Below are 14,228 nucleotides of genomic sequence, written 5' to 3'. Positions count from 1 at the left end.
AAATTATTAATATAAATAGTGTTTTTGTAAAAAAAAAATAAAAAAAAAAATGAATTAACGGAGAGTGCAGGGATAGTCATAAAGCGTAATTCAAAATCGAAATTAAGTCACGGAACAATCTGCACTAAGTTTTCTTTAACAGAGGGAGTGAAAACAAGGATCCGGTGACACGGCAATCACAATAATTAAAATTGTGCTGATAACGTTCCCAGAGAGGAAGAAGAGTAATGAACACGGAGACACAAGGTAAGTCACTTTCTTGCTAACTATAATTGTTCTAATGGCATATTCAAAATTGACTTAAAAAGAAACGGAGAAAAATATTTCACTGATTTAAGTAGTTATGAACTCTCAAGGAAGAACATAAAGTTATACATGTTTAAAATTATACACGAATCGGATTATATTGTTTTGCATATATTACACCCAAATAATAATGTTCAAATGAAGGGCATTTCGAACAAATATGCATAAAATACTTACATTTTTTTCTGTTTTAGAACCCGCAATGCTTTCTGCTTTACCGAATTCTTTGCTGGCCCTTCTCTCATTTTCTTCATTTGATCCTTGTACTTCACCAGCTCAGCATCGAGACGGCTTATTTTCTTTTCTACCGATTCAGCTCTACTGTCCACCTACAATATTACAATACAGTAACTCAGAAAGCCAATTGCAAATTTAATAGAAAATGCACAACTCCATACTTTTACAAGCATACATGGGGCATAGAAAACGTCCATATACAGGGTCAAGCATTGATTCAGTTGACTTAGTGGTATTAATGATGTGACTATTGCAAACAAAATACACATCTTACTGATCGAAGGAAAATTATTTATTTGCAACTTGTGATACTTCACTATGGACACACTTGTACATGTAAAATTACCAAGGAAGTATCTGAAAGAGAAGAAATGTTCGCTAATATTTTCACAAAATGTTATGATTTCTGCAGTCCCTCTGAGAGCGTGATTATACTGCTCGTAACGACAGGCGTTTAAAGAACTGTTCTTAGAGGCAGGCGAATGCATGAAGCCAGAACACGTGAACACAAGATAACATGATGCATCGTGACTTACGCTGTGTTGGCCAAATCTCTCACAAACATCAATCAGGGTTGCAGAGTTATAACTTACAAGTAAAATAACTAAAATTTGCGTTTGGTCGTTCCTTATTCGTACACAAGAATAAATGTCTAACTGTTCGTTACTTTTTCACTTTTCGTATTAGTTAGGAAGGCGTGTGACTTTGTAACTAGGAGCTCCTCTGGCCATGATGTCCATGACTGAATTTTTCCTTTAGATTTTACTGATCTCAACTAAATTTTGTAGGTCAGAATTTTAGACCACCAATGATATTCACACTAATTTTGGTTCACATTCACCAATACCAGTTTAGACCTTTGGACTCATTTCTCCCCTCCCCCCCCCTTCCTTTTGGTGTTTGGTAGTCACTTAAGTAGGCAATCAATGTCCTTCATCCATTTTTTTCTAAATCGATCAAGCCATTCGTAAGAAGTAGAACTTTACAGTCCAAACTATGACGGCTGCAAGTGCTGACCACACTGTAGAAACAACAACGAGCATGGGATTTTAATTAACATCACTGGATTCAGTGGACTTTGACCTATAAACACATTTATCAGCGCAAGTTCAATCTTGGTTACTTAGAGTGGAACAGATTTGCGAGTTTTCTAGTTAGAATAGCTGGTGGTTATGCATGGATTTTTGAAAGGAAAACACTCGATGTTACATTTACACACTTTACGAACTAGATGAGAACGCTAATAAAATCCATTAGGACTTGAAATCAATGCAGTGTTTCAGTTTCACGTCTCATGGCTGTTCCGTGTATGCTAAAGGAAACGGCGATGATAAGAATAAATGAAATGGTGGAATGAAAAAAAATGAGAGAACGACGAGAAAACCCACGTACATGGTGTCTGTCCACCATAAAACTCACCTGGCGCGATCTGTGATCAAACCAAGGACCCCACGCTCCAGAGGTGAATGCTTTACCACCAGCACACTACAGCCCCGATTATTTGAAAGCAGTTTATGGGAACCAACTGTGTTTATTTGACACCACTACCAGATGAATTCCATCATCTGACCAGAAGAGAGAGGGGGTGTGAAAGATGATCCTCGCTGGTCGATCTCAAGAAGAACGATAAAACAACTCTCAAGATAAGGCCGTTAAAGGTGAAAAAAATCGAAATACAACCGGAGATTTTGGGTATAAAAACTGACACTAGCGTTCTTAGAATTGATACGATACTCCATCAATATTTGAATATGAAGGGCTATGCAAAATGGATGAGTTCAGTTGATTTTGAGTTTAACGTCCCGTTCAGCAGCGAGGCTATATGAGACGTGGACCTACTGATTAACGTGGAATCTAAACCACATGAGCTCCCGCCGGGAATCGAACCCGGGTCTTCCACGCCAAAGGCGCGTACGCTAACCGCTTAGCCAGGCTATGCAAAATAGGTCTTCATTCTCTCACTTATGAACAGGAGTAAGGAACAATTGTATGTCAAAATCTTGCTAGAGTATATATAGAGTGAGGATCCCCATCTTTCAGTGCGAGCACATGTTATCCATACACCACCTGCTATTGTTTACAATCATCAGTAAAGCAGACGATACACATACAGTATCCAGTACGAGGATGAACGACCCACCCAGAAATCAGCTATAAAAATGGACCCGAAGAGGAAAGAATTATCAGTTGACCACTGACCACTTAAGCTACACCTGTTCTTGAGGTCGCCCAGGGTGAAGGAGTATTGCCTTGCCCAAATTTCTGGAGGCTGACATGAACCAAGGGGGTTACCAAAGTACCGTATCTTGAAGTCGCTATAGACACCCTGGAGGTTGCCATGAGCTAAAGCAGCGTTTCCCAACCTTTTTCAACTTGCGGCACACTACAGGTGTAACTTGAATTCTCGCGGCACACTCATATTGATATTATTATTATTTGTAAATATAAAATATAGTGGTAATTTTTTCTTTGATTACTGATCCCCTTCTCACAGAGAAGAAAACTCGATCACTGATTTTCCCCCGTGGTAAATCGTTATGCTTATTTTTTTCATTCTAATTTAAAAATAGAAAACAACTGCAATGAGATATGGGACCAAGGCTTTTAAAAATACATTTTTTCTTGAAAACTGTATCCAACCTTTCACTAAGAAGGAAGATCATTAAATAACGAATGGACACACAAATCTCTTTTAGTTTTAAAACACAAATGTAGGTAATTTGTATGCATGTTTGCTTTCTCGAAAGGACTGAATGTATTTTAAAATTTCAAGTTACGAAATAGTCTACAACAATAAAGAAGCAATAATGGCCATAACAATGATAACAAATACTATTTTCAACATTAAAAATGTACAGAAAAGTAGCAGTGTGAAACTCAAAATTGTAGATTCATAGTAGAGGTTCATGTTAATGTTAAATACAAATATACATTTTTCCCAATATCTTGCAATTTGATTGCTATAGAATTAATAATTTAGTTTCGATTTCCTCGCGGCACACTAGCGGCCCATTCGCGGCACACCGGTTGGGAAACGCTGAGCTAAAGGGTTCCCGTACAGAACATTTCCTTGCTTTACCTCACTTGTTATAAGAAAGATTCTGATATATTCTCTTTGTAGAAAGACTGTTTTTAATATTTTATAAAATAAATTAGGTGAAGGGATAAATCCTGGATTGTTACTATCTCTACCTGGTAAGACATATGGTGGAGGCGTCGGATAACGATCCCGGTACCTTAGGTATATATATTAACTAAATCGTATGTAACAGCAATGTCTATTAAATAAAGCCCAATTTGATGTTAATTTACTTTAATATTTTAACATTTATTCTCCTCTAAATAAAAGTGTTTTTTGTCTGCAGTAGCATTTCTTAGTCTTGACAATCACGAAGAGAAAATGGTTTAGTAGGAAGAGGAAAAAACATACTATTATATTAGATGTTATACGTGGTATTTATGATAGAATATATAATATATCGGAAAGATTCATTTCTAACACCCCTGAAGCAAAATAGTTGCACACAGTTTCAATAACTCTGTTAACACTCAGTACGATAATATATAGCTGCTGCTACCTAAATTAGTTACAATGTGAAGTAGGCTATCTGTGCAGACAAAATGACTGATTTGCATAAAATATCACAACTTTAATTACTTATAGAACGTTTTTAAGGAACAAATGATAATATAAGTACAAATAATTAACCTTCTTAGTATTGCTGAGAAGACAATCCCTTTTCAACATTAATATCTGGTTACTTTAATAGAAAAACAACATGGGATTTCCAGTTAAAACTTTGAAAGCGTTCCTACTTTGTTCCATTCTGGCTACATGACCTGCCCACCTAAGCCTTCTAGACTTGATGACTCTAACGATGTTTGGTAAACCGTATAAATTATGTAGTTCCTCGTTATGAAGTTTCCGCCACTCCCCATTCCCCTTCCTCTTGGGTCCAAATATTAGTTTCAGAATTTTATTCTCAAATAATTTCAGTCTGCGTTCTTCCCTCAGCGTAAGCGACCATGTTTCACAACCATAAAGCATACCAGGCATGATTATCATTTTATATATTTTAAGCTTTAAATTCCTTGACAGAATTCGCGACGACAAAATATTTTGAACTGAATAATAATAAGAATTTCCTGATTTCAGTCGACATTTAATTTCTCTGTGGGTCTGATTTTGATCTTGTAATACTGATCCAAGATATTTGAAAGTATCCACTGTGACGAAAGTATTAATTGATATTTTAATGCATTCATAATTTGCCGTATTACGATCCTTGTGAACTTCCTTGTATTTAGATTTCTCTACATTTACTTATGTCCCTACAAGCGTTTAATAAGGCCTCTGCATATCTTTCGATTGTTCTCCTATCAGATTTACATCATCAGCATACACCATAACCTGGTGAATACCATTCAACTCTAGGCCCTGGTTCCTATCTTTGATTTTTCTTACAGCGTACTCCTGAACAAAGCTGAATAATAACGGCGAGAACGTGTATCCTTGTTTCAGACCAATCTCGACGACGAAGCTCCCATTTTTCTACTCGGACTTTACTCTGGGATTCATTTAAACACTTAATAAACCTAGCTTTTTTCGGTATTCCAAATTCTGTAAGAATGTTGTACAATGTTTCCCTCCTTACCGAGTTGTAAGCCTTTCTAAAATCTATGAACAGTTGATGTGCTGGGTAATATATTCCCATTTCCTTTCGAGTATTTGTCGAATGGTAAATATCTGGTCGATTTAATCTAAATCCACACTGATAATCTCCAATAATTTCATCATCGTAGGGGTCAATCTTATTAACAGAATGTTAAGAAAAATGTCTCGATAATTATTACAATCAATTTTGTCGTCTTTCTTGTGAATTGGAACAGTGATTAATTCTTCCACTCTTTTTAAATGTATTTCATGGTTTTTCTTATATATATATATGTTAAAAAATCGTAACGATATATTGAATTTTCTTGTTAAAAATTCAAAAACCTTCAGGACTGGGTAAACCGTGATGATGCTTATATATTCTACAGCCTAGGAAACCGTACGCTAAGATGAACCGTCTATTACATATATGATCCATGAACAGAAAATTTGATACTTTCCCGATTCTGAACAAGCTTAAGGAACAGTCAGTGCATTACAGAATTTAGAGCTTTATCGATTTTGCAGATCTGAAGCACCTGATAGGTGGTAACAGATTATTTTACGTTTGTGATCAATCAGTGAAAAATTTGTTCGAAATGTTCATACAATGTATATGAAAATTAAAACTTAACTGAAAAATTTCAAGAATGTACAGAACAACCGGAACGAAGCTCTTGATGTGCAATTTCTCTTAAGTTTTTCTTTATTTTGCTTCAAAAAGAAGGTGTGTGATATTTTGAAGTAAAAATACTATATACAATTTTGGTAGTTATTTGTGTATCATTGTTTTTAAGTACTTATTGTATATAAGAGGTTAAAATGTTATTACATATATTGGTTAATCCCTTGGAAATGGAAATATGTTAAGAATTTTAAAAAATCTTTTTGAAATTCATGGTTTATTTTCGAGGTTTCATATTATTATCTGCATCAACCACTAAATAATTTTTTTTTTTTTTTTTTTTTGTAGAAAAGCGAAACATAGTCCACTTTATCAGTTTAAAGCAAAATTTACAAAAAAAACCAAAATTTCCCAAGCAAAATAGCGAAGCAGAAAATAACGAGTTTTTTTTTCAATAAAACCTTTTTTGTTTTTCGAGCCCTTGCATCTCTAATTAAAAGTACCCTGCAAAATCGTTATCAAATTATATTTTTACAAGAAGACAGTTATAGATATACAACAATCATTTTGGACATGAGTGTACATTGCTGTGCGAAGGTAGAGAAAAAGGTAATCATAGAAGTGTCGCAAAGCTGTGTCATATCCACGTTTGTTTTTACGGGTAGGATTCTAGAACACTGGTCCTCCTCTCTATTGAGTTGTAATAAAGAAAGGAAACAACGTGCCCTGCGAGACTTCTAACCCGCCTTCAATCGCTGTCCCTTGCTCGGGAATACTGTGCGAATTAGGTATTGTACTATGGTACAGAAAAGTATCAACCTGCCTACTAACTTATATGGGGAACCTGAGTTCTAGAATCGGGTTACCGGTAAGTTTAGAGTTACCCCTCCGCTTTTTATAAAAATCAGGAAAATTTACAGGAGAAATGAGGTAAGAAATGATAATTTGAAGTTTTTATTTGATGTTTAGGAATGTAAGTTCGGCAGGAGAGTTATGTTTAATACGAGAAAAGATATGTGGAAGTTAGTACTATTTGCCGGATGCGGAAGCATTGCGGAAAGTTTCAGCAGCATGGTAGTTGTAAAATATGGCGAATATGGCGAACAGGTGTAACGGATGCGCAAAAATTATGAAGAAAACCTTTTAAATTTTTGTGAATCACACGGAGTACTGAAATTAGGTGAAATGTAACAATGTTTAATACTTTAAGCACTGTTTTTTGTATGTTGCAAAGTCCAAGGGCAACTTCAGACTGGAGGGGCAACTCTAAACTTAAGCCCTAGAATCTTCCCGTTTTTGCGCCTAGTTTATACATATACATACCATCGCTAACGCGTTTCTCCCCTACGTACACACCGCATCGCTAACGCTCGGCCCCCCTGCTGTGCTCCTGTTGTGACTTAGAACTTGTGCTTTTAGTGCCCACCTAGCACAAGTTAGTTGTTTAAGTCGATTCTGCTCTTACACATGCAGCTTCTATGAAAAATGTTCACTTTGTACTTATAAACAACCTTCTTTAAGCCAATCCGTACAATTAAGGCAACTTCTCCCTTAAGGAACACTATTTAAGGCAGTAAGAGTGCACTTCCTGCTAAGAAATACAAAACTTCAGGAATATAACTATACCCCCATAAAAAGGGATAGGACACATTGAATTTTCCACATAATGGTTGAAATATACTCTAGTTAAGTTTACTTCTTGACATCTAAGAATACGTTTCAACATATTGAGTAACAGTGCCATTATCTAGAACAAATATCTGGTAAACACTTACGCCTGCAATACAGTCTGTAATATTTGGTGGAGGCTCTTTCGCTTTAGGTCTTCCAAAAAGTCTATTCATTTTTAAATGTGTAAGAGGACACTTGGAAATTTAATTATGTGAGAAAGATAAACACTTCTAATCCTACTGACTTATTTGCTGCACAATAACAGAGCAGAACGACAGTGGACAGTGAATCACAGTCACAATCACGAACGGTGATAATAAAAGTTTCTGTCTCCTCGGAGCTCGGCTCTATTCAAACTACAAGAATCTCAATTATTAAACCTCAAAAATCATTTCACGTGGCTGTTTGCATCAACGCAAGCAAAATTTGGTTTTCTCTTTCTAATAATGAACATCATAGACGGCAGTATTCCAAATCAGTTACCACATAATTGCGAAGCGTAGTGCAACATAATATATGCAAAAATCAATTATAAAGCTTGTCTCAGAAGGGCCTGAAGTAAGGATGCGATTCATAATCTAGAGTCACGACTTGATCGTGCGAGAAGTAACTTGTACTTACTCCAGGTTGAAATTTTCTACTGTCCTTATTTGGACCCTGACTTGTAAGAAATAGAAACAGTTCCTGTTTTTTCCTGAACTTGAATACAACTACAAATTAGAAAACAGTAGTGCCTGATGACATTCAACTTTATTTCTCGCTGTCATTTCAAAACATGACAACCTGGACAAGGAAAGAATCAATTGTATTAATAGAGTCAAATGATTTTTTTTATATAACGTGAAGCACGATTTATATGATAAAAAATGCAACAATAGAAGACTTAGAGAAGGTATGCAGTGAAGTAAGGAGTGTCCAATTTGTGTACCAAACAAAACGTTAAAGCATGTTTTTTTTTTTTTTAAAAAAAAAAGAAACAACGAGAGTTAATTGTCATCAGTGTTGTGTGGTCTTCGTGCAATTTTAGGGAACGGTTATAGAATACTGGCGCAATACAAGAAGTCCGCTGTAGTGCATAAGAAGGACCTCCGGCTAGGACTAGCTCGGGAGAGTAATGCTCCCGGAAGTAGAAACGAGAAACACAGTTCTGATTGGTTGGCGTTATCCACTTCTTCCCACGTTGCATTAAAATACCAGAAATTAGACGCTTGCTGCTGTTGGCATTCGTGGTCGAGTGTGCTACCGCTATATGCTAGCAATAAAGGTCTCTTTTGGCCGGCCCGAGTTTTTACATTTTTTTTTACATTTTTTATAACACTTATTAAATTAAAATAATATGAAAATAATACTTAAAAAAGTGATTTATTTACTTTTGTGCAGATAAGTAGTTGTAGTACTTATGCCCTTGTACTCCATGATATAGGGCACGTTTTGTTCCCCTTGTACTTCATTATATAAATGTTGTGACCAACTTAAAACTACTGGCTAGGATAGCGCGTAAAACAGCTGGCTAGAGTAGCACGCGGAGAAACGTACTTCCGGGAGTATTACTCTCCCGAGCGGGTCGTCTCCGGCGAGGTATAAGTTTACTTTATGGGACATGTAGGTAGAGAGCGGAGCGGATACCCTCAGTACCTAAACTAGAAAATTGCTCTTCCTCCTTTATTTTAGCTTTTCGCGCCTGATAACTGCCCTCATTTACATATTTGGCCAAGTCATACTGAGGATGAACTCATATTGCGAAATAGAAAAACAATAACATTTAAGATTACTGTCAAGTTGTAAACCGGGTTGAGGTCTCTGTTTAGGTACATGTGAGAAGGGTTTAACAACTATGATGGTAAAGGGATCATGAATTTGCGTTGCGCTAATGCAAACGGCTAAAAAAAAAAAAAAAAACTTGGGGGATAATTGCTTATTACCATCAAGCAACGAACTTATACAAACGTGGTACAACTAATTAAACGTAATTTTAAATACATTCAGAAATATTTTGATTTGTGGAGATTCCCACTTGACGATCAAATCAGCATCGCTACTTTATTTCGTTTTATTTATTCTAGTTGATAGCTAAAAAAAAAAAATGAACGGAACAATCCGTCACAAACGATTGAGACTATTTCTGATAATTGTTAGAGTACCTATTTTGGCTAGACATTCGTCATTTATTCTAGTCTATAGCACAAAGGAAAATTCGAGTTGTACAACAGTCACAAACGTCATAAACGTCACAAAACGATTGAGACTATTTTCGATGTTATTGATGTAAATATTTTAGTGAAAGGAAGTAACATCCAAGTAGATAATAATCTCAAACAAATTATTTTGAAATTGACAACGTGGGAATCGGGTAACAACTTAAAGATAAATGTAGAGAAATCCAATGTGCTATACTTTCATTTATCACCTAGAATGTCAAAAGCGCCATTCATGAAAACCATTCTTTCATGTCAAATTACTTATAGTACTCGGTAAATTTCTTGGGATCAACCATTCAAGATAGATTAGTCTGCGAAGAACACATTTCAAAAATTAATCAGTAAACTATGCATTTTAAGTATGGTTTTATACAGGCTGAAGGTACTGTCATACTTTGCTTTTATTATAGCCTACTATGACAAGATAGTTTATTTCTTATTCATTTCTTGGTTTCGGAATGATCTTTTGATGATCATCGCACCTTGCTTTATCTACCTTTTGCATATAGAAAAAAGCCAAATGAATTATTTTAAACTTGAAATCAAAATCTTATAGAGAGATATTTAAATTCCATAAAATACTAACGCTTTTATCTCTGTACATATACATAAACATTGTCTTCACAAAGCGAAATGACGCTTTTACCGTTCTTCTGATATGCATTCACATAAAACAAGACAAGTCATGCATGTACAAATTTCCAAACAAAATTATTCCTCAACAAAAAATAGTGTATACCTCATGTATCATGGTATGTGACCTGACATGGGGTATAAGATTATATTATCACTTACCTCAGTATCTATCTTAAGAATATTAAAGAACACAAAGAAATTCAAGTATAATGTATTTTCTCTATATAAATCTCAGTGTTTTTGAAAATCGTAAACCATGTACGTATTTTTGGTGTAATCTGTGCTGCTATTATTTTATTAATGTTTGTAATTTTGTAATGATTGTACTACCGTATTTTACTTTAAGCTTTGTAATTGGATTTATTAATGGTTACCGACGTGTCGTGTGTACTTGAGTCCCCTGTAAGCTGGAAACATTTATTTACAGAACGGATGATAATAAGCTAGACTAAATTAAGTACATTTTCAGTAAGAAAATATATTACATAATTTCTTCTTGAGTTTCAAATGTGTATTCATTACGTGCAACAATAAGAATTTTTTCTATTATCACTACAAATTACTATAGATACAAATCTATTGAACATTTCCCTAACAAAACAATTCTTTATTCATTTGTACCATATTTCAAAACAGTAATTCCACTTATATTCCATTAATTTGATAGATTATATTGGAAGCGTCACAGTTTAATGGTTTTGAAAATGTTCGGGTAAAATGATTGCCGAATCCAACTTGAATCTCTAATTTCCACTGCGACAAAATCTATGTTCCTTACAATCTGTTGGTACATAACAGCGAAATAAAAATAATATTCTTGAGTTATGTTAGGTATAAATTTACCTACATTTTGAGTTAAATTTAGCGCGCCATTTTTGGATAGATTATAAGTATCATTATCTATTGATTTCCGGCAACGAAACTTAAAATTTTTGGTTTTCTTCGCGGCCTTAAATATCTAATACTACTTTTCTGATCTAAAAGACATGATGTATATGCATATGTTGCATTTTAAATAATTAACTTCAGCATTTCTTTCTTTTCCTTTTAGGCCTGTTTCACACTACACGCTGTGTCGTTTACGGCGCCACACCGTGTGTACCGAACCGTGAAACATATGGCTTTTGTCATGAACATTACGGCAGTTTTTTTTTTTTTTGCTGGCTAAAATGATTTTTCGTTTCTACAATGGAGACAGTATTGATAATCGAGATATGTAACTACATTTGTACTGGATCTACTTAAAATCTAAAAGACAAAGGCACAGAGGAAGAAAATGGGTTCATTTCTTGAATATTCAAATACCTGCAGCTGGTGCATTTGTGCTATTATTTAGTGACTTAATAAGTAATGAAACGAAGTTTTTAAAATTTTTTTCGTATGTCGATAGCAACCTTTCATGAGTTGTTAGTGAAAACAAAAGACACAATTTAAGGCAAAATGCCCACTTAATTAAGATAAGCCATTTCACCGACTGATAGACTTGATATAACTCTAAGTAAAGTAATTGGAAATTCTACGTTTCGAAAGTGTTTGATCTTCATATTTACACATTTGAATCCAATTGTAACTTGGTTTTGAAAATATATATCTCAAGTAATACAATATCAAATTTAATTTTTAAAAAAGGTTGTAAACCACATTCTCCTAAGTATTAATAATAGCCTACAAGATTAAACTAAATGGTATAATATACTTTTCTTAATTTTTGCGTAATTTATGCAAAGAATAAATGCAATACAAAACACACATTGTACTTCATCAAAAGAACATTATTTGTTTTTCTCACTGTCGCTCAAATTCTCAAAATTGGAATTCAATCTGCTGCAAACCTCCCTCCAAGAAACTGTTCGTTCCTTCTTGGACTTTGTTTATTTATTTATTTTATTTATTTAACAATCACCAGATACAGCTCAGAGGCCATTTTACACTGGATATCCAACAACAACAACAACAACAACAATGGAAAGGATTTGGGAAGGTATTGGCCAGGGCCTGTTTAGTAGGTACCATCCCGGCATTTGCCTGGTAAAACTGAGGGAAACCCTGGAAAACCTCAGTCAGGATGGTCGGCAGCGGCATTCGAACCCACGACCTCCCGAATGCGAAGCCAACGCTCTACCACTTGAGCTACTTCGGACTTGTATGAATACAAAAAATTGTCCCACAGTATGGGCCTTTCCTCTACAATCTATTAATATTTCTATATCTTTCATGCAATCCATTTATAAACAAAAGAACTACTTCAAGCATCTTTAAAAAAAAACTAGCAAATAGAATTTTGTCAGGCGCACGCCATCTAATCTGCAGAGAACCATAAGTGACAATAGTAATCAACACATTCTGCACGGCACGGCACCGTGTCTTGACGGGTGCCGTGATGTTTACGGCTGCCGAAAGGGGCGCACCGTGGCCGCATAATCTGAAAAGCCTCATATATATTAATAGTGAGTAGCCTTGTCTAGGATTGTACACCACAATAGATTTTATTGCCCCCTTAATTGCTTTTATGACAGTGTACATTTGATGTCAATATGGCCGTGTCGGCCTTGGGGAGGTTTTAGGGGGAGGTGGTTTTATTACCCTGTTTGTTAGGTGGTTAGACGGGTTCCTGGAAAAGGTTGAGTGTTAGGAGGGATGGAGTAGTTTCTAGAAAAGAGGTTGAAGGACATGTATCACGTGATTTTGATAAGGTTGTTTCTAACAGCTATGCTATGATCAAATTAATTATTCTTTTATTTGTATTTTTTAATAAATTAATTGGAACAATTTGTATTGGTTCGCTTGCTAAGCAAGCTCCTTATTTATTGGATTGTATGCTAAAGCATACTCCATAGAACAATCTCTGATTGTGATTATATTAATTAATTCGCTTCATTAGAAGCTCATTCTTATTTGCATTCTCCTAATAAATTAATTGGAACAATTTCTATTGGATTGCTTGCTAAGCAAGCTCCTTATTATTTTTTTTTCACAAATCGTATGCTAAAGCATACTCTGCTTATTTATTGGATTGTTTGCTGTGCAAACTCGTTGTTAAATTTGATTGTGATTATATTAATTCTTTATTCTTTCGCTTCATTAGAAGGTCTTTCTTATTTGTATTTTCCTAATAAATTGGAGGGAATAAACTTTATTCATGCGGGACTTTTTAATTTGACGGATCGTATGCATAGCATACTCGGTGAGCATACTAGAAATTTCGTGTATAGAATATGTATACTGCGGTATGATAAGCATTGCTGGTACATATACAGAGCGTGGTTTTCGTACGTCTTTTGCTGCCGAACTTAAGACATGAACTGAACTTTTCGCGCGCTTTTTTGGAAACTCGTTGTGCAACAGGGAAAGATGGCGTTGTTGGGTAACAGGTGCGTGTTAAAACATGAAGACAAATACAAAGGAAAACCGACGACACGTTTAGTACACATCACAGAGTGCCGACAGAGTAATAAAAACAAGTTTGGCGCCAGGGTAGGTGAACACAAGACATTGTCGGCGAAGAATACAAAGAAGATTGAGGTTGTGGTAGGTAAACATGTTGAATCATGCCCCTATGCTAATTGGTAATAGAAAAGAAGTTTTGCGCGGCGAATGATGAACACGTGATTGCCTTGTGGCTATGAAAATACTTTAAATACGAGTCATACCGGAAAATATATATAGAGACACCATGCATCTCTTTGAGAAAGAAGAACACTACGAGGTTAACACTGAAGCAATATCCGATGCTGAAACAGAAATATACGAATCATCGTCAGATGAAGAATATGATTTTGATGCAATAGATTCACCAGTGCTAACAACAGTTTCACCAACACCACCGTCATCTCCAGCAGTATTATCAAGAACATCACGATTTTGGGGTTTAGATTGTTGTTGTAATAGTCAAAAGGTGGAC

At 35.3% G+C, this 14,228-nt stretch overlaps 1 protein-coding gene across 1 annotated transcript in view; it reads right to left on the bottom strand.

Annotated features, from left to right (window-relative positions):
• Vps60 (vacuolar protein sorting 60) overlaps nucleotides 1-7,789 on the bottom strand; it is a 44,215-nt gene extending 36,426 nt beyond the window's left edge. The window contains exons 1-2 of the mRNA XM_081749201.1: nucleotides 7,598-7,789; nucleotides 484-635 (exon numbers count right to left, since the gene is read on the bottom strand). Coding sequence (XP_081605327.1) covers nucleotides 484-635; nucleotides 7,598-7,666 — 221 coding nt within the window. The 5' untranslated portion in view covers nucleotides 7,667-7,789. The remainder of the gene's footprint in view (nucleotides 1-483; nucleotides 636-7,597) is intronic.
• Between the last annotated feature and the right edge of the window lie 6,439 nt (nucleotides 7,790-14,228).

Source organism: Thermobia domestica, chromosome 2 (genome assembly GCF_964235325.1).
Source record: "Thermobia domestica chromosome 2, izTheDome1.hap1.1, whole genome shotgun sequence".
In the NCBI taxonomy this organism is placed as follows: Eukaryota; Metazoa; Arthropoda; class Insecta; order Zygentoma; family Lepismatidae; genus Thermobia; species Thermobia domestica.
This window is presented reverse-complemented; position numbering and strand designations above follow the sequence as displayed.